Source organism: Helianthus annuus, chromosome 7 (assembly GCF_002127325.2).
Source record: "Helianthus annuus cultivar XRQ/B chromosome 7, HanXRQr2.0-SUNRISE, whole genome shotgun sequence".
In the NCBI taxonomy this organism is placed as follows: Eukaryota; Viridiplantae; Streptophyta; class Magnoliopsida; order Asterales; family Asteraceae; genus Helianthus; species Helianthus annuus.
In genome coordinates, this window is record NC_035439.2 from 136,450,376 (window position 1) to 136,476,859 (window position 26,484).

At 35.6% G+C, this 26,484-nt stretch overlaps 2 protein-coding genes and 1 long non-coding RNA gene across 8 annotated transcripts; all 3 read left to right on the forward strand.

Moving 5' to 3' along the window:
* Positions 1–4,713: 4,713 nt before the first annotated feature.
* LOC110868711 lies at positions 4,714–9,417 on the forward strand. Of its 5 annotated transcripts, none has more exons than XR_004862816.1 (10): positions 4,715–4,907; positions 4,971–5,274; positions 6,230–6,321; positions 6,857–6,905; positions 7,014–7,069; positions 7,232–7,354; positions 7,400–7,526; positions 7,706–7,822; positions 7,926–8,883; positions 8,982–9,417. It is a non-coding gene; the product is annotated as an uncharacterized LOC110868711 (long non-coding RNA). The 5 variants fall into 5 exon arrangements; XR_004862819.1 differs by having other exon boundaries at positions 6,863–6,905; XR_004862818.1 differs by having other exon boundaries at positions 4,714–4,907; positions 6,857–7,069; positions 7,232–7,321.
* A 1,340-nt stretch (positions 9,418–10,757) lies between these two features.
* Positions 10,758–11,687, forward strand: LOC110866988 (uncharacterized mitochondrial protein AtMg00810-like). Its single transcript, XM_022116133.2, has one exon. It carries the CDS (start codon positions 10,758–10,760, stop codon positions 11,685–11,687), a length of 930 nt encoding a protein of 309 aa, XP_021971825.2.
* Positions 11,688–14,975: 3,288 nt separating this feature from the next.
* LOC110868709 (transmembrane protein 230-like) lies at positions 14,976–26,056 on the forward strand. Of its 2 annotated transcripts, none has more exons than XM_022117949.2 (3): positions 14,976–15,124; positions 24,191–24,527; positions 25,786–26,056. In XM_022117949.2, the coding sequence occupies exons 2-3, from the start codon at positions 24,257–24,259 to the stop codon at positions 25,863–25,865; spliced, it is 351 nt and encodes a 116-aa protein (XP_021973641.1). In that variant the 5' UTR covers positions 14,976–15,124; positions 24,191–24,256; the 3' UTR covers positions 25,866–26,056. The 2 variants fall into 2 exon arrangements, with proteins under 2 accessions (XP_021973641.1, XP_021973642.1); XM_022117950.2 differs by lacking the exon at positions 14,976–15,124 and adding an exon at positions 23,526–23,656.
* The last annotated feature ends 428 nt before the right edge of the window (positions 26,057–26,484 follow it).

A 26,484-nucleotide genomic window follows, 5' to 3' on the forward strand; every position in this document is an offset into this window, starting at 1 on the left:
CAGTGACTTCCAGCCCTATTCACAAAACCTCTCGCCTGCGACCACCAAAACTTAGTAATAATGTTGCAAATTCGCAGACGGACATTAATCCAAGCAGAACAATCCGACAAAAACAATTCTTATACACAAAATCTAAAGCAGATGCAGAGATCTACCCCCCCCCCCCCAATTGAACAACTCGATTAAAAAATCCACAATGATGACAACGCCAATCGAGATAAAAATGAAACAAAACCATTGCTTTATAACAACAAAAAACCAAAATAAAGACCTAGACACCCCGATTAAAGATCTAAACGCCCAGATTGTAATTGTTAATGCAAAAATAATAAGCAAAAGAAAGAAAAATTGAAAAGCATACTGGAACTTCAAAACAAAATCGGAACATAAACAAACGAATGAACATACTGTCTACATCACAAAAGTTTTATAACACTAATCATACGGATTGAGGGAATTAGGGTATTAGAAACATGCAATTTATTCAATGAACTAAAACCAGATCTGAACAAAAAACAATTACCTTTCACACGATCAAAATCTGATTCATACCGTAGCCCTCAAATTCTTTCTGGATCTATGAAGTTTGAAGGTCTGAAAATCGCACATATCACAATTAGGGTTTTGTAGAAACGTAGGATTATAAGATTAAAATTTAACATACCGAGATCCAGTTCAGAGGGTAACGATTTAGGATGAATCAGAGATATATGAGAATTGCCTCGCTGAGAATTAGGGTTATGAAAAAATCATATGTGGATCAGATTAAGGATCGAAAATAACTTACTGTGTTGCGTTCAATCGATGCTTTCAATCCTTGCTTTAGACACCTAGTTTTGTGATTTGCAAAATAAGATAGAGAAAAGGTTGAGGAGAGAGATATTCTGCGAAGAAGAAACGTACGTGAGAAGCAGAATACAGAGGGATATAGGGTTCTTGATTAGAAGAAGCTTCAATTTCAATTAAATAGGAGAATAAAAAAGGAAACTCAGAAGGACGACCGCGTGAATGAAAAAGAGAAGAAATCAAAATCCCGCTCAAAAGGAATTATCAGCCTTTAGAGCATGTCCACATCATCAAAATGATTGGCTAAGAATAGCCCTTGTGGCCTAAGAGAATTCATTTAGTATAATAGATAGATTCATTTTATTTTATTTTTCATTTATGTATATCAAACACTATAAAACAGGAACCTAAACCTTAAACACCTTGTATGTGTCTCTTCTATTATATCAGCGCTTAATTTTACAAGTAAATTGTAACCTTCAAGATATTATGACAAAACAATTTATGAAAAAAAGTAATACTTTATATAGAGGCCCAATATCATATAAAGTATATCTTTTTTGCTTTTGTTATTTTAAAAAAATAACATAAACTTTTATATTCATCAATTAACAAGTTTTACAATTGTGTTATACTTGTATTTAACAAGCTTGGTTCTAATTTTAACTTGTAAAACGTGAACTTTTATGTTTATCAATTAACATATTTTACCATTGTGTTATACTTGTATTTAACAAGCTTGGCTCTAACTTTAACTTGTAATACAATGTAGGGAGCCCATGTGATGTGATAGAACGCAAATCATCTCATAAACTTCACCAACTCACGCCTTCATCATAACCGCCCCCATGCCCACCCCAACCCCAACCCACCATTCCTAGTGAAACTCATTAAAGAAGAACACCATGTATACACCTTACAACATCACACTTGCACACACCCTCACCTCACGCACACATGTACACTCATACACACACATCACGCACCATAAAATAAATCTCATGTGATAGAATTATTATATACACAAATAATGTATGGATACTAATTATGATAAGTTGTTAAATAATGTATTAAATAGGAGACATGAGGACAAATTAGGAACTATCGCATAGAGCACATATATTCTACATACAAAAATTTGCCTCAGGCGTCTTAAAATGGAGAATAAATTACAAACCTACCATCCTCGAATGTATTTAATAGTAGTACAGATATAGGTGGTCTACCATCAGGGGTAGATTCAAGTGAACGGGAGGGTGGGCACAGGCCACCATCTGGCCTATACGAGAAGCCTATATGTTATTTTTGTTAGTGTATTAAAGACCATCAAGTTTGAAGTTCCTCACGCCCATACGGTGGGTGCCCAATACACAGATTTGAAGTGCCCTTGCACAATACCTTTGTAGTTGAGGGTTCAAATGAGAATATTTTTTTTTGTAAGAAGAAAAAAAAAATTCAACCAATAAGAATTTATTTTGTTTCATTTAATATTTGTATTTAAGGTTATTGTAAGGGTATATTGGTTAACTCGTATAGATCATTAATTTGTAGTATTTCTTTATAATAGCTAACTACATTAAAATTATAACTTATTTTTAAAATACAAATTTAAAAATAAAATAGAGGGTAAGATAAATTACGAGTTGTGTAGGATAAATTACGAGTTGTGTAGGATAAATTGTAGGATAAATTTCGATATAAAGTTAGTGTGGAGGATGATAGTCTTTATAATTAATTAATAAGTCAAACATAATAATAAATGAGACAGGAAAAAAAACTACTTAATGTTTTACGGTTGTACCATTTGTTCTTTTTCTTCTCAATTATTTTTTTCTTTTCAAATGATCCTCCCCTACCTTTGTAATTGTTAGTGTATTACGTTGTTGCATGCTAGGTTTTCTTAATCATAACTCAGAAGCAAACAAACTTAGAATTGTTAGGCACTAGTCACTCGGTGGGATAGCGACTAACGATTAATCAGATTGGAAAATAGCGTCTCCACTTTCAACATTTAACCATGTAATGCTGAATTTTGACAATTATATTGTCGGCATGTTGGGCGATGTGGAAAGCGAGAAACGAAATGAACTTTAGTGGCAAAAGATTATGCATCGACAAGATTTTCAGTGAGGTGCAAGCTGCTACATACTTATGGGTCAAAACCAGGGGGGGAGATAGCAATTTGGAGTGGAGCAAATGGGTGAGTTTTGAGATAAAAGAATAGTTTCAGGCCTTGTTTTTTGTGTGTGTTACATACTTGGAGATGTGATCATATATTCGGGTTAATGTATGAGGGTTGGGTTTAGTCTCTTGCTAGATTGTATCCCGTTATACATTGTTTGGTGATTGAATGAAGTGGTTCTTTGTTGTTAAAAAAAAGTAATTGTTATTTCCAAACATGCGTGTGGTATGTCATGTTGATAAATGGTACGATCATCTATTTCGCCTATGTATGCATCAAAGCATGGACCTAGCGATCCTCGCTTGAACTGCAATACACATGATATATAGTTTATTTCTGAATGTATGTAAATATAAATTCAACTCCTAAATGTAAACAAGTAAACACAAATAAACAAAGTTTCATAGCGGGTCGAATCAGATCAGGTCGGGTCCATTTCAATTTTCAAACAATTAAACCTTAGTTCCTAACTTCTTATCACATAAACAATCAGATCAGGTCAGGTCCATTTGAATTTCAAGACCTAGTAATTGTTATTTATCAACCAACAATCATATAATCAACAAAACTACCCAACTAAAGACTAGAACAACTCAAAAATGTATAAAAACATATAAAATTTTAAACCATTTTAACAAATATACATAAAAACATATAAAATTTTAAACCTTTTTAACCAGATTGCAGCCGGAATTTTGTAGTCGTCGGCCGGAATTATGCTGGTGAGACAGAGGGAGGACGGGAGTCGCTGGCAAGTGGCAGCGATTTGGGTTTTTTTTAATTATGTGGACTGATTTTGTTTAACAAAACTAGTAGTTAGGTTGGGCTTGAATGGGTTTTAAGTTATTGGGGTTGATGGATTGAATTTAAGTTTTATTAAAGAGGTTAGTGGGCTAACTTGTTTACATAATTTGATCGGGTTACAATCCGTGTTCACAATTTTTTTATATAAATTCCTAACATTTTTTTCTAAGGGGTGCGGACGAAAATATCCAAGGGGTGCGGTCGGAATTTTTCAAGGGGTGCGGACGAAAATTTCCAAGGAGTGCGGTCGGGATTTTTCGCAAAAAATACCACTAATTTTTTTTTTCAAGGGGTGCGACCGTCCACCCATCCCATAAGGTGAGTCCGCCACTCGAGAAAGTCCAAACATCCATGTAGATAGAAGTGCGGTATATAGGCAACCGATAAACAATTTTGATGTGGTCTCGCCTGTGGATGTATATCGCATTGTGACATTTCTATAATAGTTGTGATATAAGCGATAACGTGGTGGTGGATGCATATACTTCCTACTTCCTAGCATGAAGTTAATGATGACAACTCTTCATTTACAATCTATCTTAAATATTGATTTAATGATTTCCACCATGGCAATATTTGAAAACAAAACTTGAATGGATTTTGCGTGAATTTAGGGTTTAGGGTAATAAACATCCAAAGGGTATATCCACAAACATGATGTGTAATGAGTAACATATATCTAACTGGAACTAGACTAGACTAATATTACCCATACTCATCCTAACCAACCTATCCTCAACTTACTGTTGCTGTAATTATATATTATATTGTTCCCGTTAGTTAGTGGTAACCAACTTTTTAGAAGATCTTGACCGTATAAAGTCTTCAACTTTTAATCCTAACCATTTAAAGTACCTAAAAACCTTCTAGAAGCAGCAGTTTCACACTCTCTCTCCTCTCAATCTGCAGTTGGCGATGGTTTTAGAAGATCCTTCATAATCGCGCACGTTTGCCTCACAATCGCACCCACGTTTACCGCTTTCTTCGCCCCAACCACCATAGGCTACCCATTATAAATCCTCTACCACCATCACCAATGACTTCGCTTTCTCCTCTGCATTTTTTCACCCTATAAACAGATTCAATCCATTGAACGAATCACCCCACTACGTTGTGTTTGGAGTATTTACGACAGGTTCAATAGTTTGATTTCTGTGTTAAATACTGATTTAAGCATCCTCACAAATCGATTTTGCAGGTAAACCGCCAATTCAACTGCCCACTCTCCCCTAATTTTAGGGTTTGAAGAGGTTAAATATAGAATGATGAGCGCAAGAAGGAAATCTGAAGTGGAGTTCTCCTTGACGACGGTTCCCCCATGCTCCTGAAATTCAGTGATTCTACCTCTTCAGCCACTCAAATTCACCAACTTTCCACCTGGGTTCTCTCAAACCCACTTCAATCTGTGAGCAAATTCACTCGATTGATGGTGTATCACCATGGCTGTTGATAATTCATCTTCTTCGCCTAGCTTCCGTGAGCTTGATGATGTGTTTTTGCAGGTATTTTTTGGGTTTACTTTGTTGCACACCAAGTGTTTGTGTTAAGTCCTGAGTGAAGAGTTTGTGTTTTTTGGTGGAAATTACTTGGGTGTAGACTTTGGAGGTCAAAGCTAGTGGTTTTCACTTTTCAGATTCAAAGTTGATGTAGATCTTGATGTGTTTGTAACACCAACTGCATTTATTTGTGTTGTTATGTTTGTGTGGTTTAATGAGGTTATAATTGTTTTCTTCTACTTGGTAGTGTGTGAATTTGGGTTTGATTTATTAGTTCGTGTTTTGACTTGTAAACCAATGGAGCCTACCAGATTGCCCAATTTTCTGTAAAAATATTCAGATTTCGCCTCTTTTTATTACCAACATGTGCATACTGGCGTAGCCCAGTTGGCCACCGACACCCACCTCTTCCCAGAGGTACCGTGTTCGAGTCTTGGGAGTGGCATATGTCGCCCAGGGTAAGAACTCGGCAAGGGGAATACACCGCGGAGCTAGCTTGGTCGGGTAGCGGCTCCTGGAGTGGGATCACTCCGGCGGTTGGGAGGACCGTGCACTATCCCCTACTAACAGGGAACTCTATATGTCTATATCATATCAGTTATAACAAAAAGATATGCATTTGGGGGTGGGGGTGTTGTTTGAAACTTATATGCATTTGTGTAGATAAGATATTATATTATATTTATCATAGTTAGGAGTTATGAACTTATGATTTTTTGATTAGATTAGGTTTCCTTTGCAAATATCATCATTAATAATTCTATAAATAGTTGATCATTGATACATAATACTTTACAGGGTTGTCAATATTTCCACATTCTTTGTTGGGAATGTAATATATTTAATGTTTATTTTGTCGTTGCATATTTTATAAATACAAAAGTTGTAGAATTCGAATGATTTAACTTATATCGTTTTTTAAGGTTGTTATCTAATTTTTGTTTCTTTTCATGTGATATAGTCTCAAGCAAGAATATGGCTTGGAGAAGTGTTGCGCACAAGATTTGATGAGCAAATAAGCATAGGTGACCTACTTTCTGATGGGGAGATGCTGTACGTTCTTACCCTTTAGTTTAATTCAAAATTGTATTACTATTTTATTTCTATACCTGTAGGTTCTTAACCTTTATTTTTAAAGTCATATAAAGTATGACAAGCGTTATGGAACATTGACATTATTTTTAAAGTCATATAAAGTATGACAACCGTTTTACAAGTACAATCATGACAATCTTAAAGAACAGATTGAAAAGTATTATATATTATATTGTTCCCGTTAGTTAGTGGTAACCAACTTTTTAGAAGATCTTGACCGTATAAAGTCTTCAACTTTTAATCCTAGCCATTTAAAGTACCCAAAAACCTTCTAGAAGCAACAGTTGGTGGTGGTTATACACTCTCTCTCTCTCTCTCTTAAAATCCTACGGTTACCATAAATTAAGGATAGTTTTTGCAATATCAAAACCACATAACCCACGTTTGCAATACACAACCACATCCTGGGAACCTTTATATAAACACACAAATTATGAAGTTGGAGAATATCACAAAAATCCCCCATTCTTCTCAACTTTCGGCTGCACTCTAGGTCCAGAAGGAAGATCAATGGAACTTGATCGTCGCTGGCTCCTCCACATGTGGGTTTCCACAAATGCATCAGGGTTGGGCTTTGCCACTCGATCTATCGTTTTTGGTGGCTTTTTGTTAGCCCTATTCGAAGTCTGATTCTTCTTATGTGCAACCAGGCTCGAAGTCTGATTCTTCTTCATCGTCGTCTTTGTTTGATCCATATCAAAAACCGGTATGTGTACATGGTTAATTGACAAATTTGTTTGTTCATTTGTGTGTATCAGTTCCGATTATGCGATTAGTAAATGTCGATTGTTGATTTGAAGCACCGGTATGTGTACATGATTTTTTTTTTGAAATTTTTAATATGATCCATTTTTTATGATCGCTGAAGAGAGCTGGAAGTGATTGTTATCCAGGCAGAGTCACTTAGAACTGTCAAAGCTGGAAATGGATGTGAAAATGAAGGAAAAATTCATTTCGAGTACCGATTTGTGTTGGTATTTGTATAAACTTGGTTAGTTTGTTGATATCCATTAATTACTATGTTGATTATGTGCAGTGTTAATTTTGAGAAGTTTGGTGGACCAGAACGAACACAATTTCATCAGGCCTACATCACACATGGCTAACTACACAATGTTAAGATTTGGCAGCACCAAACCTAAGCTTTGCAATAGGCAACAAGAGTAAGTTACCGTAATACCATATTCATATTATTTTTTGTTTAAAGTTTGAGCATGTGAAACAGATGTAACTATGGTTTTACATTTTTAAATTTTTGTAGGATCATGAAAGTTGAAAAAGTATTAAGTGAATTTAGACAAGAAATAATTAAATGTCATAACTCTTTTTATACATGTTGTAGAATAAAAGACGACAACAAGATGATCCAAGAAGAGGGTATGGAGTCCATTTCCGAACGTCAAGTGGCAGGATCGTGGCTTACTTGGAGTGCGCAAAATTGATGAAGTTAGGCAACATGGTATTTCACAATAACAATTATCATAACAAATTGAATAATGAAACTTAAAAATACTAATTCGGTTTTGTTGTCTTTTTTATTTTGATTTCTGGGCCATCTGTAGTATTGCTCTTTGTTTGGATTTCAAGTTGCATAGCTTTTAGTGTGGCTGATAAGCTTAAGCTGGAGGAATTGTTCAAGCTACACTATCTTCATTGGAGAAAGTGATTGATAAACTTTGTCATATGAAGATCCGGTTGCAGAAAAGAAGCAAAAGTTAGAGTTTGAACTGAGTCTGACTTATGCCTTAAAGATGGTGGAAGGGGAAGAAGATAAGCTGTATCAAGTAGTCAAATTTCCAATTTTCGATTCTAATAGTGGCTACCCTAAATTGTATTAAGGCATTGGCTTGAAAGGCGAAAGATATGTTTTATAGAGTTTACTGTTTGAACTCTATAAAACTGTTTTTAGGTAGTCCTCTCTATGTTTAATGTGATGTTGGTGATATATGCTTTTCAAATGTCAGCATACCTTTTTCAAACCGCTGCCTGATGCTCTTCGAATCCTAAACCGCCGGCACTTAGAATATGGGTGGGGGGTTGAGAAGTGATTTTAATTTGAACTATGTTGATTTTGGCTATCTAGAAGAGAGTAATGAATTGTTGGTCTGTAAATTATTGTTTGCTTTCACTTACATGGCTAAACATTGATGCATCAAATCAACTTGATCAGTAGGAAGCCAAAAGCCTGTTGTTAAAGCCCCTCTTTAGTTTTTATTAGTTTGGGCTATAAAGCTCCTCTTTATGCTTTTAAAAAATTTTGAATAAATTTATTCTACAGTGGTTGAGTAATGCTATAACAACCAATTTTTGTAGACATTCTATTGACTTGGAACACCTTTTATGCCAATTTGTGTATTTCTTTTTACAAATACATACCTTTTAATTATATGATAGCTTTAAATGTAAGAATATTAGTTAAAGAAGTTTTATATATATTTTGTTTTGTTACAGGGTCATTGGCCGTTCCCACGAGATAAGCTTATGCAAGGATATGCATACATCTTAACCCATCCCGGAACGGTAAGTTTGTGTGTTTGTAATAAGAGTGACCGGCTTCTTTTATTTTTTAAACTTTTTTTTAACACCGTGAGCTTTATTTTTTTATGACTAATTTGCAGCCTGTGATATTTTACGACCATTTTTATGATTTTGGGCTCCGTGATGTTATAACGGGATTAATCGAGGCAAGGAAACGGGCTGGGATCCCTCCCATACAGCCTATTATTTTATCATGCTCTATCACACATATTATAAGTACTGGCAGGTTCCTTGTGGTGAATTGCTAATGAAATTGACACGACAATGAAAGGAGAAGATTGTTACTATCCTGTACTTTGGTTTCACAGGTTACAAGGAGCAATGTACTCCGAGACTCTTGCTTCACCAAATATTTAGTTCCATTAAGTATGCTCTTTTGTTTTGTTCATTTTAATGTTTGGTTATTTGTTTAGTGACATTATAAATACGTTTATCCTTTTCTTTATTATATTCTATGGGTATTTATGTTATTATGCCGTTAAGGTACCCGGCCTACGGACGGGTTCTCAGCTAGTTCAATATGTCACCAAGATGAACATTGACTTATACTCTTTACCAAAATGAACAAAAGGACCAGTTAGAAATCGTCGATTAAGGTTGAAATCTAGTCTACCCTTTTGTCCGTAAGCTAAAATTTGGTTTGCGAACGGTAGGCTAAATTTAGAGAATATTTTACATGTTTATTATTTATATGATGTTTTTTTTATGAAACTTATTATATTTTTCAAGGTTTTTATGTCAGATAAAATTTAGGTCGGACGATGCTTATTTGGTCTCTCTTGATTGGTTTTTTTTTTTATGTATTTACTAGTCTAAGCCTTTGCGTTGCAGCGTTTGTTATAAAACTGTGTTAAGTAGTAGCAATACTATATCATTGTCAGCGACCACCAACACCAGAAAAGCTCGTAAAAACAAAGTAAATAAAAACGGGAAAAAAATAATGTCGAGCGAAAAACAGACGTAAAATCTTTGAATCACGCACGCAGTGACAGAACTAGCCCATTAAATCAAGGGTATCCCAAAAAAAATTTTGTCGTGCTATCGTACAATATTAAAAAAAAGACAATAAATAAATAAAGTAAATAAATACCTAATAGATTTAGTCTCTTCTTTTTTTAATTGCTTGAAATCATTCCATCACATCGTCGTCTTTTACTTTATGAAAAAAATCTTTTTCGACAGCACAAACATGACATTGTTAAAAAATACCCCGCCCATTCGATTGCGTAAATCCCAAAGATGCCTTTTCTAACCCGGAATGGTTTAATGCTATGTCCAACGAGTTTAATGCTTTAATTAAAAACAGGACTTGGGAACTTGTCCCAAGGCGACCGGATATGCATGTTATTCGCAGCATGTGGCTATTTCGCCACAAATACAGGTCTGGTGGCATTTTGGAACGGTACAAGGCACGACTGGTATGTGATGGTCGTAATCAGGAAATTGGCGTGGACTGCAGGGAAACATTTAGCCCGGTTGTAAAACCGGCTACTATTCGTACGGTTTTATCTCTAGCTATATCTCAAGCATGGTCGATTCATCAACTGGATGTTACCAATGCTTTTCTTCATGGGAACCTTACAGAAATGGTATACATGTACCAACCTATGGGATTTCGTCACAGGGACTACCCAGATCATGTATGTCTTCTCAAGAAATTATTATACGGTCTCAAGTAGGCACCTAGAGCATGGTACCAAAGGTTCACAGACTTCGTCATTTCCATTGGCTTTATTCGAAGTAAATGTGACAACTCTCTATTTACATATCATTACGGGGGTGATATTGCATACTTACTTATTTATGTGGACGACATTATCCTAACCACCTCATCTGACGCTCCCCGCGTGTCTCTCATGTCCAGCCTCGCGGCTGAATTTGCTATGAAAGATCTTGGACCTCTCCGTTACTTCTTGGGTATAAACGTCACTCGTACCGGTGACAAAATGTTTCTGTCTCAACACTCTTATGCTTTGGACATTACTGCTCGTGCAGGGATGCAAACCTGCAACCTCGTTGCCACTCCTGTTGACACAAAGCCCAAACTCAGTACCATCTCTAGCGAGCTCTTCGATAATCCTACGATGTACAGAAGTTTGGCGGGTGCCCTTCAGTATCTCACTTTCACCAGACCTAACATCAGCTATGCAGTTCAACAGGTTTGTATGCACATGCATGATCCGAAAATAGATCATTGGAATACCCTCAAACGAATAATTCGATACATTCAGGGAACATCGAGTTTTGGCCTTGCACTTTCTTCTTGCTCAGATGTTTCACTACGGGCTTACACTGATGCTGACTGGGCTGGATGCCCCGATACACGTCGGTCCACCTCAGGTTACTGTGTTTACATGGGTCCCAATCTTTTGTCTTGGTCCTCTAAACGTCAGTCCACTATCTCTAGATCTAGTGCCGAAGCAGAATACCGTGCAGTAGCAAATGTCGTTGCAGAAGTCTGTTGGCTTCGGAATCTTCTCTTAGAGCTTCGCCGCCCGTTGAAAACGACAACGCTAGTTTATTGTTACAGCATTAGCGCCATCTATCTCTCAGGAAACCTAGTGCAGCATCAGCGTACCAAGCATATTGGGTTGGATATACACTTTGTTCGAGAACATGTTCAGCGGGGTAACATTCGAGTTCTTCATACTCCAACTCGGTTCCAAATTGCAGACATCTTCACTAAAGGCCTGCCAAGGATATTTTGTTCGATGACTTTCGTTCCAGTCTCAACATTCGGGCACCTCTTGCTTCGACTTGGGGGGGGGTGTAATGGAATATTATAGAATATGCCTTTTGTATTTTAGGATATTATCTTGTATTTATGATTGTAATTACCACAATGTATATTTATACCAATGATGAATGAGAGATGAGGCAAGGATTCATTCACATCATTCTACACGTCTTGATAATCTTCAATTTCGAAAAACATATTTCAACGGTTGCGGTTGCAACTGGTAAAACCAAAGCTAGCTTCACTACCCGATAAAACAAAGGACAAGAACTATGTGTTCCCATTTCAACCATAAGACGTGCATGATTACTTATTCTATTACACGAGCTTTATTAATTATTATAATTTGGGCTTAATTATCATAAAACTAATTATTCTGGCTTTGTTACTAAACAGGTTTTGGGCTTAATTAATAATATCAAGTTTCATAATTTTCTCTTAGGGGTATCCTCGTATATGTTTTTGGGTATGCTATGTATAAAACCGGAAAAAAAAATTACACCGCGAATACGAATACGGGGTTGAGCCGTAGACCATGCTACGGCTCATTGTTCATTGGTTCCGCCCCTGCACGCACGCTCGTTGCTGAGACTAAACCGAAACGTAAAACATAGAATAAAATAACTAAGTCCATCCAGGACCCGCGTGTTGGACGAACTTGTCAAACGCAGAAAAATAGATGTGACGCAACGGGCCAGTCAAACGGGAAAAAATATATGAAAAAATGTTGAACCTCACACGCACGTTGCGGTGCGTTAACTCACAAAATTTAGAACAAAACGAAAGACTTGGGAAAGATGAAAAATATGGTAGACCAAAATTGAAAATAAAAAAGAGTTGGGATTAAATTGAAAAGATGAAAAATTTTGGGTTAAAAGTAAAAAACAAATGGTCTAAATTGCAAAATTAAAGTTATTTATAAATTTTAGATAAAGATAAAGAAAAACATAAGTGATATCTATATATTGGTTATTAATTAATATTAATATTAATATTAAAAGAAATTTATTAAACAAATATAAATAAAATTATAAGGTTGAAAGAGAGAATGACATGTGGAATTATTTGAATTCTTTTATTATAAGTTAGATTTTTGCAACATTTTATTTTATTTTGATGATTTTTTTTAAAGAAATTGTTTTAAATAATTGTGTATATTTAGTTAAACTAGGGTTAAGACCCGCCCGCGTTGCGGCACATGTACATCCTAAACACTGAATGGATTAGTCAAACGTTATATGATGCATTAACCATATGAAAACACACATTTCGACGTATCCAGTTGAACTCAATGTAATCTTTATAGGCATTGTGATTGGATCAAATTCATATCGAACAATTATAACGTATTATTTGTGACCCAACTCATATATAGAAAACGTGACGGGTATGAAGGAAAATATGCACATGTAATCGAAAGGGATTAATTAGAGCTTTCGAAAAAATGGGAGAAAAAGAAACCATAATTTGACTTCACTCAGTTCGAAACAAACTTTACGAAACATACATAAAATAAACACGAAAACATATTATATTTGACATGAATCATTTCCCAAAAAAGTTTACGTCGAAATGTATAACAACTTGAATTTATACGAAAACGTACATATAAATATGCACGTAAAAATGGTTTCTTTAAACGAAAACGTATTATATTTGACCTAACTCGTCTATAAAAAAAAATTACGTCGGGATGTAGAACAAATTATATTTATACATACCCGTACATAAAATATGCATGTAAAAAATAGTTTTTAAGTAAAGGTGGTATAGGGGTAAACCGAAACAAAATATTAGTAAAAAAATTAATAGGTTAAAAATGTTCGTAAAACAGTGCCAAGTAGCACCAATGCCACAACCACACTGGCTCTCAACATCGTAAAAATAAAATAGATAAAATGGTAAAAATTACACTAAACGAAAAGCAGACTAAAATCGTGGAACCACGCACACCTGTTACAGTGTGTTAATGTGAAGAAATTAACAAGAAACGTAAAACGTAGAAAATAATAACTTAGTCGATCTAGGATCCGTCCGTTGCGGCGAGCTTTTCAAAAGGGAAAAAATGGACGTGTTGCGACGGGTAGGTCAAATATGAAAAAATAAGAGCAAAAAACGTTGAACCTCACATGCACGCACGTTACGACATGTTAACTCGCAAAATTTAGAACAAAATGTAAAACGAAAAACTTGCGAAAGATAAAAAGTATGGGGGACCAAAGTTGTAAATAATAAAGTGTTGTGTTAAATTACAAAAGATGAAAAACTTTAACTAAAAAGTAAAAAACTTTCAAATGGGTTAAAATTTAAAAGATAAAACTTCTAGGTTGAAAGTGAAATATCAAATATTTTTTTTTTTTTTTTGAAAAACTCCCTAAGCTTAGGGTACAACTCTTAATGCACAAAAACTTGCTAATTTATATATGGAATAATATATACTAAAAGGTGTGGATTGATAAATAGTATCACACCTTTTACACTTTCACCTATTGTAGTTTACTCACTTTACTTTTTAGACCATAAATTTTTCTTTAAACTTTATTTTTATGTTTTTATCTTTCGGTTGTTATACCAGGTGCGAATATTGTATAATACCGTAATAAATCAAACAAAATCGACCAAACTCCCACTACAACACGCAAATAAGCAAATAATTTTACTAGTATGTATATATTAAAAGTGTTGTATGGTAAATAGTGCATCTATGGTTTATTCCATTTACTTAGTTTATGATATTTTATTTATTTCATTTCTTTTAACAATTATCTTTTATTATTTTACTAGAGCATAGTTTGTTTTTCTTTTATAACTTTTAAAGTACGGTATTTTATAAAATTTAGATTGGTATATTACAAAACTTTGACTATGTGGTTGCGACATATTTATTTTTTATTTATGTCTTGATAAAAAAAATTACTCAAAATCAAGTTGTGAATAATGGTGTATAAATGATCAAAGCAAAAACACACATGTCCACAAAGTGGCTTCACGGATTACTTCTTTTCAAAATAATGCGACTACGTTTACCCTTACGTTATTGTAATAAGATAATACGACGTGCTTATTTTTATCTACACGCCAATAAAAGTTTTATTCAAAAGTGAACAGTTCAAATATAAACTATTATTTTGTTCTTTACTGTGGTGAATCGAATCGATACTGTTCGAACAATACCGGGACCGGTTCTATTTCAATCTGATTGTTTTCTTGACATTCCTACATGTGTCATGATATGATGAACCGAATCGATTATAACTAAATAACATCAGAATGTGTATATCGGGTGCCCGTATGTACCGTAACAAATCGAACCGGCATCCACTACCAAGAGACCATTATTATATTCTTACCCTGCATCAAACGATTCAAAGAAAGTGGGCAGTCATCGTTGGGGATTTGTTGGTGTAGAAAACGAACGCCGGAGAAATTTCTTCGTTCTTCACCCATCTCTCTCTTCTTCCACAGTGACAGAAATCTAATTATCGGGTAAGTATTTCTTTCTTTATCATCTCACCTAAATCTTCTCTTTATCAACTGCGATCCATTGGTTTTGACCTAAGTTTCAAGACAATCCTCAAAAGGTTCATGATTTAGGGTTTTATCACCGACTCAAGCCATAATTACAGTCACTTCACAACTGTTATCTGCAATTGATCTGTGTTTTCTTATTTGAAGATTATCTTGATCCATATGTTTGAATCTTGAATTGCTATGTTGTTATTGGCATAAACCAACCAACACTATTATTGTGTGTGGTGTTGAAACTCTTTTAGTAAAGAGAGAGTAATAAACTTTCAACTTATGAGATTTTCGTCTATGTTGTTGAGACGCATAGGCGCGCGCAAGCCTAGGAGCAAGGCGCTTAGAAAGCGAGGGGGCTTTTCTAAGCCAGGCGCGTAGTAATACTCGAATCAAAAATATTATTTTTAGGGTTGTTGTTTAGGCTGTTTTAGGTTGATTTCATGATTATTTAGGGGTTTTAGACATGTTCAAACAGGTTCAGACAATTTTGGCCTAAACTGTGCCTTTTCAGGCACCATGGTTTAGCTGCGCTCTGCTTCTGCGCCTAGGCATGTGCCTAGCGTGCTTTTGACAAAAAAAACATTAGTAAGACCATGCGTAGTCGTTAGCCCAATAATGCCCCCACCCTGGGGCGTTTTCTGCCATGAGGCAGTCCAGTCAGCATGGGGGCATTATTGGGTGTTATTACAAAAGTGGCGTAGTGAGAATAATGCCCAATATAGCCCCTTCCAATCACTACACAATTATTATTTTTTAATTAAAAACTTAAAATATTGGCTGTTAGCCCCTTCTAGCCGTTACCCAGTTTCTCATTGGTCCAACATTGCCCCTTTCAGCGTTATTTAAAAAACGCCACAACAACTTTTTGTCGAGAAAACGCCCGAACACGCCCAGGGGGCGGCGTTATGGGGCGTGTTTGGGCATTATTTATGATGAAAAACGCCCGATTACGGGTGGTCTAATTGAGGAATGATGCAATTTGAAAACTATGGCCTATTGGTTTGCTTGAGTTTTGAGTTTATAGCTCTGGTTATATGGACCAACTATGTAACCTTGTGGTATGATCATGAAATTTCTCATATAATGAGTGATGAAAGAATATGTTGTTGATAGCTCATCCATGAACAGTCCTTTAGCTATTGTGATTGTAGGGTTGAGATCCTGTACAAACAGTGCTAATTATAAGAACCGTAAGAACAGATCTGAACCATTGTTAATTTAAATTAAGGGTTGATATTGATTATAAATAAAACTCTTATAATTAAAAATTACTACTAACAAATTAGGGGTAATTTTGTAAAATTGCTAGTCATTTGACCATTTTCTATTAAATACAAATTCCACCAAGGTTTTTTAAACTAAAATAACTTTTATATACTTCATTATTTTTTTTAAAAATATATACCATAAAATCAAGTATTTTTTTATCTTTAATATGAGTACCATATTGCTATACCTTTTTGTATTTATAAAAGTGTTTTTTAAAAAAAGTTAACAAAAGGTTTTTTATATTTGTGCTAATAAGGTGCTGATTATGTGTTAATTACAAAATAATACAAACAAACACCAAAAGTAGATATAATCAGCACATCTGGTGTGCTGATAATGGAGAACGATTGAAGATGTTGTGCTAATGTCGTTTATGTTGATAATGGAGAACGATTCGAGGACGATGTGCTGATAATGAAGAACGATTAATGATGTTGTGCTAATTATATAGTGTTGTGCTGATTATATTTTTTGTAATTATTTTTAATTAGTTATAAATAAATATGGTCAAAAAGTCTAAATTACCCCTAAACTAATTTTTTATTGATGGACACTTGTCAATTATGTATTGGTTCTTATGGTTCTTACAAACTTAAGTGTTTGTATTTGATCCCATTCCTGTGATTGTAATGAAACTTCTAACTTTTAGTCTTTTACCATTTTGGCTACACTTCCAGTAAGTTTCTTGGTAGTTAATGCCCTCCATTTGATTGTATATTTCACAACCAATGGTGCATTTAATCTTTCAACTTGTGTTCACTTTTTAAACCCATTTGCATCCCGTATTCTCGTTGGAACTTTTTCTGACTAGCATATCAATCTTGGTTTAAAAAAGCGCGCTTAAGCGCAAAGAGATGCGCCTTGTGTGACATAAGGCGAGCTCTGCACAAAAAGCACACAAAAAGCAAGCTTTTTTGGAAAAAAATCTCGCTGAGGCGCGTGCTTTTCGTACAGAAGGTGTTTTTGTGCTTTAAAGTGTTATACATGTAGCTAAAATGGTTGTACCATAGTCACATGGTTTGTGGTACGCTCCGGTACTGGAACGTGAAACGGGGTCGCAATTCGCTAGGTCTCTAAAATTCGGTACGATCGGGGGTAGGCTCATTTCGGATCGCTTCGGTACGATTTGCCATATAATATGGTATGATGTACATGTTGAAGTTAACTATAAATAAGTTGGAGGTTCTTAAAACCAAGATCTTGACATAGTTTGGATAAGCAATACCAACATCCTTCAAAGCAAGATCTTGACATACATGAAGAGAAAACTTGAAAACAAACTTGATAGAAATTGGCCGGATTATCTTCAAAGTTTCTCTACGGCATAAACCGCTCTGAATTAGAGAAAATGGACCTCACCATGGTGTTCGAAACGTCGAAATTAGCAGACAAAGTGTACCTTTGACCAGAAAACGGTCGCCGAAAGGTTCGCTGGAAAACCGCCGCCGGCATGTGCCGCCGTGGTCGGCTGCCGCTGCCGCCATGGATCCGCCGTGTGGTGGCTGGATTCTGGTCGACGGACCTTGTGTTATAGAGAGATAATGTAGAGAGAGGTTAGAGAGAAATGAGGCAGAGAGATAAAATGTTTGTGAATAATGAAGGATGTTGAGGTATATAAGGGTTTATATACCTAAGTTTTGGTGGAGTGGGTTTGAACTTTGAAGCCCATCAATCAAGCTCATCCTTCTTCAGCCCACCATTGTCTGGACACAACTCCGTTCCAGCTTGTTCTTGCGTCAGAATTCTCATTTTCTCGCATAAATTTCAATACAAATTAGTTTATAAATTAAAATAATTATTTTTATGCTCAAAATATTAGTATTTTGCTGATATGGAATTAAATGTCGCGCACACGTGCTACGTATTGAAGTCGCGTAAGTTGATCTACTTGCCGATTCTTGTAGTTTTAATGACCCGAAAGTTACTGTAACTTATAAACATACTTTTTCAATAATAATAAGTATTCTAAACATATTTATTACGATTAACGCACGAATTCTTGTTATCCCATGCGTAGTGTTAACCTTATACATGTCAAAACACTATGTATCTCTCATAAATGTTAACTTTTAAATCTTAAAGATACAATTTCTTTCTTAATCATAAAGTTAATAATAGAGAGTCAAACATTTGTCTTGAGTTTTATTTTCGGTTGAGTCTTTGTTTTCTTGTACATTAATCGGGTTTTTCAATCTTAGTGTGTTCTTAAATAAACATTAGTTTTTATCTACATCTTATTTTAAGATGGTGTTTGTTTTTCTAAAAAATATTTGCATAGGCTCTTCTGTATATTCCACACAGACATTGCGATCTGCAGACTGTTTGTTTTTTCAAAAAATTTTCATTAGAAAACATTTTCGCGAGCTCTTGTTGGTGCATAGTTAGACCAACCACTTTTAAGATCTTCTAAGGTTTGTAGAGGATTAAACACCACCACTGTCCATCAACATCACCATCACCACCGTCCACCACCCCCGTCCAACACCACCACCCATCATCCACGTCCACCTCCCACCACCACCGCCACTAGGGATGGGATTGGTATCGTACCCATACATGTACAGGTACTGAAAATACTGATATCAAATTTGAACAAAACTGGGTACCAAATACCGTACCAAATACATAGGTACCGTACATGTACGAGTATTTTCGATACAGTACCCGCTTTGGTACCATTTTGTTTTTATATAATTTTTAAGCACTTGTACGGGGTACTAAATAGGTAAAATTGACATGAGTACCAATATAGTACGGGTGCCAAATATGTAGAATTGGTACGAGTACCAATATAATACGGGTACCGTATAGGTAAAATCAATACAAGTACTATAAATACTATAACACGAGATAAAACATAATATAAAAAACTTTTAAAGGTCTATATAAAACTGAGTACTGATATATGTACCAAATACCTAAAATTGGTACGGGTACAGGTACGGTACGGGTACGAGTACGAGTATTTGGGAAAAAAAAAGCTCATCCCTAACCGCCACCACCATTGTCCGTACACCACCCACCAGTTTATGTGTGTGTGTGTATATATTAAGGCCCTTTAGCTATCTTTCAATGATCTCGTGAAGTCCCTCTAGGTATTAGCATGTGATTCTTCCAACTCAACAATCTTCTTCACCGCAAGGCATGTGACGTACCAGGATCCAGCCACTAATCACATTGAACTAACATAATACAATAAATAAAAATTCACATTCAATGTAATTAGAAAATTCAAAACATTTGTTCAAAACATGTTTAACTTCAGCGGAAGCACAATTCGTTGTTTTAGTAACTCAAATCCAAAGTATGTGAAAACAATCAATACTCCTTGTCTTTACACTAGTCACGACCCATGACCACTCCAGCTCCCCAGACTGCAAGTCCCACATCAAATACCTATCGACCTACAAGCATGCAGAAAAAGTGTATTAACATAAAGCTAGCGAGTTCACAGTTTTGTAAAACGTTTAGTTGCCAAGTGTTTAGTTTCAAAGCATGTTGATAATAACTTGATACCGCAAAATGACTGTTGTTTGCCCTTCCCCAATGCCTATCAACATTGGTCAAGTGGTTAAGGTCATTAGTTCACGCCCGTCCTGTACAGATACGTCGTAAGGGTGCCAAACCTAATAGCGCTATCAACTAATAACCCCGTTGCCCTCCAAGAAACTAGTTCGGTAGTAAGATGGGACTTAAGGTGATAGTTTTAAGTGTATTATCCAACATCAACAGTTATAACGTATTCCCTCTAGGGATAAAAGTGTGTCAAGTATCCCATACAGGGATGTAAGTTTGTTTGTTTGTCCCCACTAGACGCATGCTTGTGAAAGAGCAGTGAACTCACCTTAGATTTGCTCAGTAAGTTTATTACTTATTCGAGGTTGGTCAACCACTTCCTATTATGGTTATCAGTAACAGTTAGGTTTGTATGCAAGAATAAACCATGTATGACAATCAGGTTACATCTAATGTATTCATCAGATAACATATATAGCATGCAAGTTAGGCTAGTCACATAGCACATAAAGTATGTGGGCCAGGCTTAGACTTTTCAACAAAAGCCCAATGTGTAAAATCAGTAAACAGTGTACGGCCCAAGTTCTGCTGATGGGCCAATGATCAACGTATGGCCTAAGTGGATGTTAAAGTTGGTTTCGGGTGAAACATCAGTCGAAACACAAGATCTCGAGTCGAAACCGAGGATCTCGAGTGACAAGTTCATTAGTTGAAACCTCAAGGTTTCAGGTCACGTCCCCAGTCGGAACCGAGGTGGTCTCGACTCGCAAGCGGCTGGTCTCGAGTCCTATGGTGTTTAGTTTTGTATCGAAACCGAGAGATTCCGAGTCGGAAGCAGGTGGTTGCGACTCACAACCTTGGTCGAAAACTCGTCCCATTCAACTGGTCAAATCTCTTATTAGGTTACGCTCTAGTAACAAAAAGAAAATACAACTCTTTACGGAAATAAGAACTTCCTATGAAGAAGGAAGTGGCTTACGGAAGCTATGTTTTGCAAAATGCAACAGTAGTTGTGCAGGTGGTGGTTTTTCTTTGATAAAATAATATTCTGGAACTAATGAGAAAGATGATAGAGAAATGTGTTTGATCTAGAAAAAGAAGAAGACATGTGGCATGAAAACCACGTCAAGGATTGTCCTTTATCTTTATACCCATTTTCAGGTGTTGTCCTTTATATTTAAAGTTGACGAGTTTTGTCCTTTATGTTTTCATATCATATACGTTTTGTCCTTTAGGCCTAACCCAGTTAGTTTTTTCAGTTAAATTTGGTCATATGCTTTGTACATGAGGGCATTTTTGTCAATTCAAAGGTAAGTTCAACGACATATTTACAGCTCAAATCTTCTGCAACCTTGGAATTGACAAAAATGCCCTCATGTGCAAAGCACATGACCAAATTTAATTGAAAAAACTAACTGGGTTAGGCCTAAAGGACAAAACGTGTATGATATGAAAACATAAATGACAAAAATCGTCAATTTTAAACATAAAAGACAACACATGAAAATGGGTATAAAGATAAAGAACAATCCTTGAAATTCACTCAAAATAAAAATCATGTTAACAACAAAGATAGAGTAAATAAAAAAAAACTCAAAATAATTTAACTATGCTAGGTAAAAATAGATTAAATTTCTTTTACCATTCATTGGCTCATAATAATGTATAGAGTAAATTACAAAATCATCATTTATGTATGTCACTAATTGCAAACTGTGTCCTTTATCTTCAATAATTACAGAAAACGTACTCGATGTTTGCAAACCTTTGCAAGTTATATCCTTTAGCCCTAACTAAGTTTATTTTTTTGTGCTTAAATCTTACCAAATGGACCCCACATGAGTTATTTTAGTAATTTTACTTTCATGTGGGTAGGACTGTTCATGAGCCGAGCCGAGCCGAGCTAACCCTAGCTCGGCTCGGCTCGATTATAGACCGAGTTGGCTCGGCTCGGATTTAAAACCGAGCTGAAAATCTAAGCTCGGGCTCGACTTGGTTTTAAACCGAGCTGGCTCGGCTTGGTTTGGCTCGATTTTAAAAATAAAAATTATTACATAGCTCTCAAAATTCAGTATTCTAAAATATTATTCAATACTTCAAAAGAACATATTCAAAATAAGTTCAACCTAATACATTATAAGCCAAAATCACGTTCAACAACGCAAAATAAGTTTTATATTTAAAGTAAATACAATATTTGTTCATGAACACGAAAATCAACCTTTAAATATGTCATAGATATCAAACTACAAGCCTAAATACATGTAAATAACAATCATTTTTTGTAATATATTATAGGCAAATTGGATTTAAACAATTCCAACTCACTGTTATTGGCCAATAATAATTCCAACTCATTTAATCACCAATAATAATCCGAACTATTCACTTTTGTTTGTAAAATAATCCCAGTTAAAAAAACCCTAACTAGGTTAAAAAATTGCTGATGTGGCTTGCCACATCACCTGCCACATCAGTTGCCACATCATCGAAAAATGCCACGTATACTGCACTATTAGCTGCCACGTCATCAAAAAATGCCACATCAAATACCACGTCATATGACACATCAGCTAAAAGGGGCACATCAGATGACACATCAGCAATTTTTTAACCTAGTTAGTGTTTTTTTTTAACTGGGAGTATTTTACAAACAAAAGTGAATAGTTCGGATTATTATTGGTGATTAAATGAGTTGGGATTATTATTGGTCAATAACAGTGTATATAAAAATAAAATATATTATAAGTAAAATAGTCCGAGCTAAGCCGAGCCGAGCTACCAAGTGAACCAAACCGAGCCAATTTGGCTTATCACGAGCCGAGCCGAGCTAGGTTCACTTTCTCACCAAGCCATATCGAGCTAGCTTTTTCCGAGCTAAATCCGAGCGAGCTCCGAGGTGCGAGTTTTTTGGATAGCCCTACATGTGGGGTCCATTTGTTCAAATTTAAACATAAAAATACCCTCATGTGAGGTCTATTTGGTCAGATTTAATCACAAAAATTAACTGAGGTAGGCCTAAAGGACGATTTTTGTAATTTACTCTGATATATATATTTAAAATAAAAATAGAAATAAAATTCATATATATATATATATATATATATATATATATATTAATTCATCACATTCGGATGAATAGTGCTCGGACAACTTTCTTTGACTATTTTCCCTTTTTCAGATTTTTTTACGAGAATATCATCATATGCGTTGTATAGGGAATTTGTGTTGAGTGTTTGTTGATATTTACAAATGTAGCCTATGTTCTTTTTTGTTTTGCCTTTTACCCTTACAAAATCATGTTATTATTATAGTTAAGTGTTATTACATATATTTTGCAAATTATATAAACCAAGATTTAGTTATACAGGAGTATGGTAAAATTAAAAAAAAAGAAACATCGTAAAAATTAATTTTTAAATATATAAAATCATAATTGTTTTACTGTTTTTGATAATTATTGGTTTATCACGATTTTTCTGATTTTCTCTTTCAATTGGAATACCGTCCCAAATCAAACTTCTAGCAACCGAATGCCCCACCCACCAGTTAAAATAAAAATTAAAACAACCCTAAACTAAACTAAACTAAAGCAGCCGCCGTCGTCCTCTCCTCCATCTTCCAAACCTAAAAAACAAACAGCCGACTGAGAGATCTTCTTTCATTCATTTTACGATTTAGGAAGGGAAGGTTCAATCAGCCAGCAAGCAGGTAAGCTTCGATTAGCCACCATTTCTTCTCTATTACATTTGAATTGTTGCCATTCGGAAACGCGATCCCTTGCCAACCCGGATCCTGTTCGTACCGCGAATTGGATCGGACGAACCAAAACGAAAATCATGCCATGACCAGCGAATTATATATATATATATATATATATATATAAGCACCTTGCGCCTCACGTACGAAAATCCCACTGCTTTTGCGATTTGCGCTTCGCGCTTTGATTTTAGGGCTTGTCACTTTTCTGCGCTTCACGCTTTTTTAAACCAAACATAGTTGTCGAAGGCGCAAGGCGCACTCAAGGCACAAAGGGTGAGCCTTGGGCCTAGGCGCAATAGCCAAAAGAAACAGAAGACCAAAAAATAGTTACTTAAAAGTGAAGTGTTGAAAATGTGACTCTGTAAACTAATTATTGAAATGCTTCTAGTGCCACCTGTCAAACTGATACATCCATTTCTATATACATTTAACTCTTTATCACTAATCAGTAGTTCTAACCGTCTTGATATATTTTTCAACCAGCTCAATTCGGGTGCATTTGGTGTATCTGGGCGTCTTTCGATATTCCAATAAGTCAAACTTATTAGCATGGCGTCTAGGCGGAACGTTAATTATACTCGTCTTCCCGACGAGGACAACGACTATATAGGCAATGAAGGAAGATATGACCCGAGGTTCGATTACTCACCAGCCAGCATGGATGAAATCCCGTGGAAGTCCATTGCGCTTGCGCTTTTTCTGCTTGTTCTTGGTTGTGGCCTTCTGTTTCTCTCGTTCTTCATCTTCACGGGTCACATGGGTGGTGACAGATCACAAGCGTATGGCCTGTTAGGGCTCGGGGCTCTCACCTTCCTCCCAGGTACACTAATGACGTTACTACGATTCTTTGGTGATAGTTAAAGTGATTTTGATTACCTGATTATCATGTTTTCATGTAACGGATGGTGAGCGTTTAGTGTTTCGATGTAGTGAAAGTGATTTTGCTTACCTAAGTATTTAGGGTAGCACGGTTGATTATATGAAGAAAAACTTCTTATCTACATTTCTGATTTCTAATAATTCTATTATTATTATTAAGAAAAAAAAAAAAAAGAGTAAAATGCCATTTTCGTTCTTGAGGTTTGGCCAGTTTTGTGACTTTCGTCCAAAGTTTTGTTTTTTCGCATCTGGATCCAAAAGGTTTGAATTCTTGCCATTTTCATCCGGCTCATTAACTCCATCCATTTTCTCTGTTAAGTCATGGGTTTTTTTTTTTTTTTTGTCTTTTTACCTATATATTTTTGTTTTTTATTTAGTAAGGATATTTTAAATGCTTTTACATAAAGTGAAAAAGACTGAGTTGCCCTTTAAGTTTACAAAAAAGATGGAAAATACCCCTGACTTAACGGAGAAAAATGGATGGAATTAACAAGCCAGATGAAAATGACAAGATTTCAAACCTTTTGAATCCAGATGCAGAAAAACAAACCTTTGGACGAAAGTCGCAAAATTGGCCAAACTTCACGGATGAAAATGACATTTTACTCTAAAACAATAATGAATACAAAAATACTATTAGACCATGCGTAGTCGTTGGGATGAATAATGCCCCACCCTAGGGCGTTTTGCGCCATGTGGCAGCCCAGTCAGCAATGGGGCATTATTGGGCCTTTTTACAAAAGGGGTGTTGTGGGGATTGTGGGGCATTATGTTTTGTAATAAAATAAAATAAAAAAAAAAACATTTAAAAATCTTATTGGCCACCAAATGGAAGCTTCAATGTGATTGGCCAAGAATCCCCCCATTTGACGTGATTTATAAAACGCCTCAACAAAAAAATGCCAAACACGCCCATGCGTAGTGGCTAGGGGGCGATATTGGGCGTGATCTTGGACAAAAAACGCCCCTTTGGGCAACCACTACGTGTGGTCTTATAAGTGATGAAAAATGTCTAATTTTATCGTGGCTAATAATTAGAATTTGTCATACTTAAAAAACAACTGCTTCAAACATCAAATTATATTATGCTTTATTATATTTTTGCAGTCAGTTTTAAAATTGCATATCCAAACACTTGTTATATGTATAATTTGAGCCTTTTTTTTTTTTTACTTTCTGATGATTTTATATTTTGTCAGGCTTCTACGAGACTCGAATTGCGTATTATTCATGGAGGGGTGCACAAGGCTATCGCTATGCAGCCATCCCTGGTTATTAAGAATTAATTATATCTTCTTTCTGGCTGTATATTCAGGATGTAACATCATACATGCATCACCATCTTGTTATTTAGATTCATATTGTTTTCTTTATATTTGTGTGCTGAAAATGAACATTCTAAAACTTTAGAGAACCAAGAATTTACGATCTTCAGTTAATCGTTATGGGAATGAATATATATGCTTTTGAGTGTCTTATCATAGTCATCTTACCCTCCTCAGACCCTACCCTAGCTTTGCTATTGGAGGGATTTACTGAGTATGATGATGATGATTTCCGCTTTTAGCATGAACTGTCGTAACCTGGTCCATAAACGTACGAGCCTATAAGCTTGCGAGGAGCTCACAAATTTGTTTTTTATTACAAGAGTTGGAACTTTTCAAGCACTTACTCATATTGAATTGCTCCACCGAGGCACGTTTTATAGTGGAGTTCTCTGTCCACAACTGATTCATCTTGGCATTTGAGACAGGACTTCTTATGCCCCAACATTTCTCCGAGGAGAATCAAAAGTATTATCATACAATCCTTGACTCGTCAACCATCGCAAGTTAGTGCTTGCTTTTGACGTAAATTTATACACGTTCTTGACATCGGAACTATAATCGAGTTCTTTT

Coding starts and splice junctions, on each gene's coding strand:
- LOC110868709 (XM_022117949.2), top strand. CDS start 24,257: ATGGCGTCTAGGCGGAACGTTAATTATACTCGTCTTCCCGACGAGGAC. Junction 24,528..25,785: donor GGCTCTCACCTTCCTCCCAG/GTACACTAATGA, acceptor ATATTTTGTCAG/GCTTCTACGAGACTCGAATT.
- LOC110866988 (XM_022116133.2), top strand. CDS start 10,758: ATGTCCAGCCTCGCGGCTGAATTTGCTATGAAAGATCTTGGACCTCTC.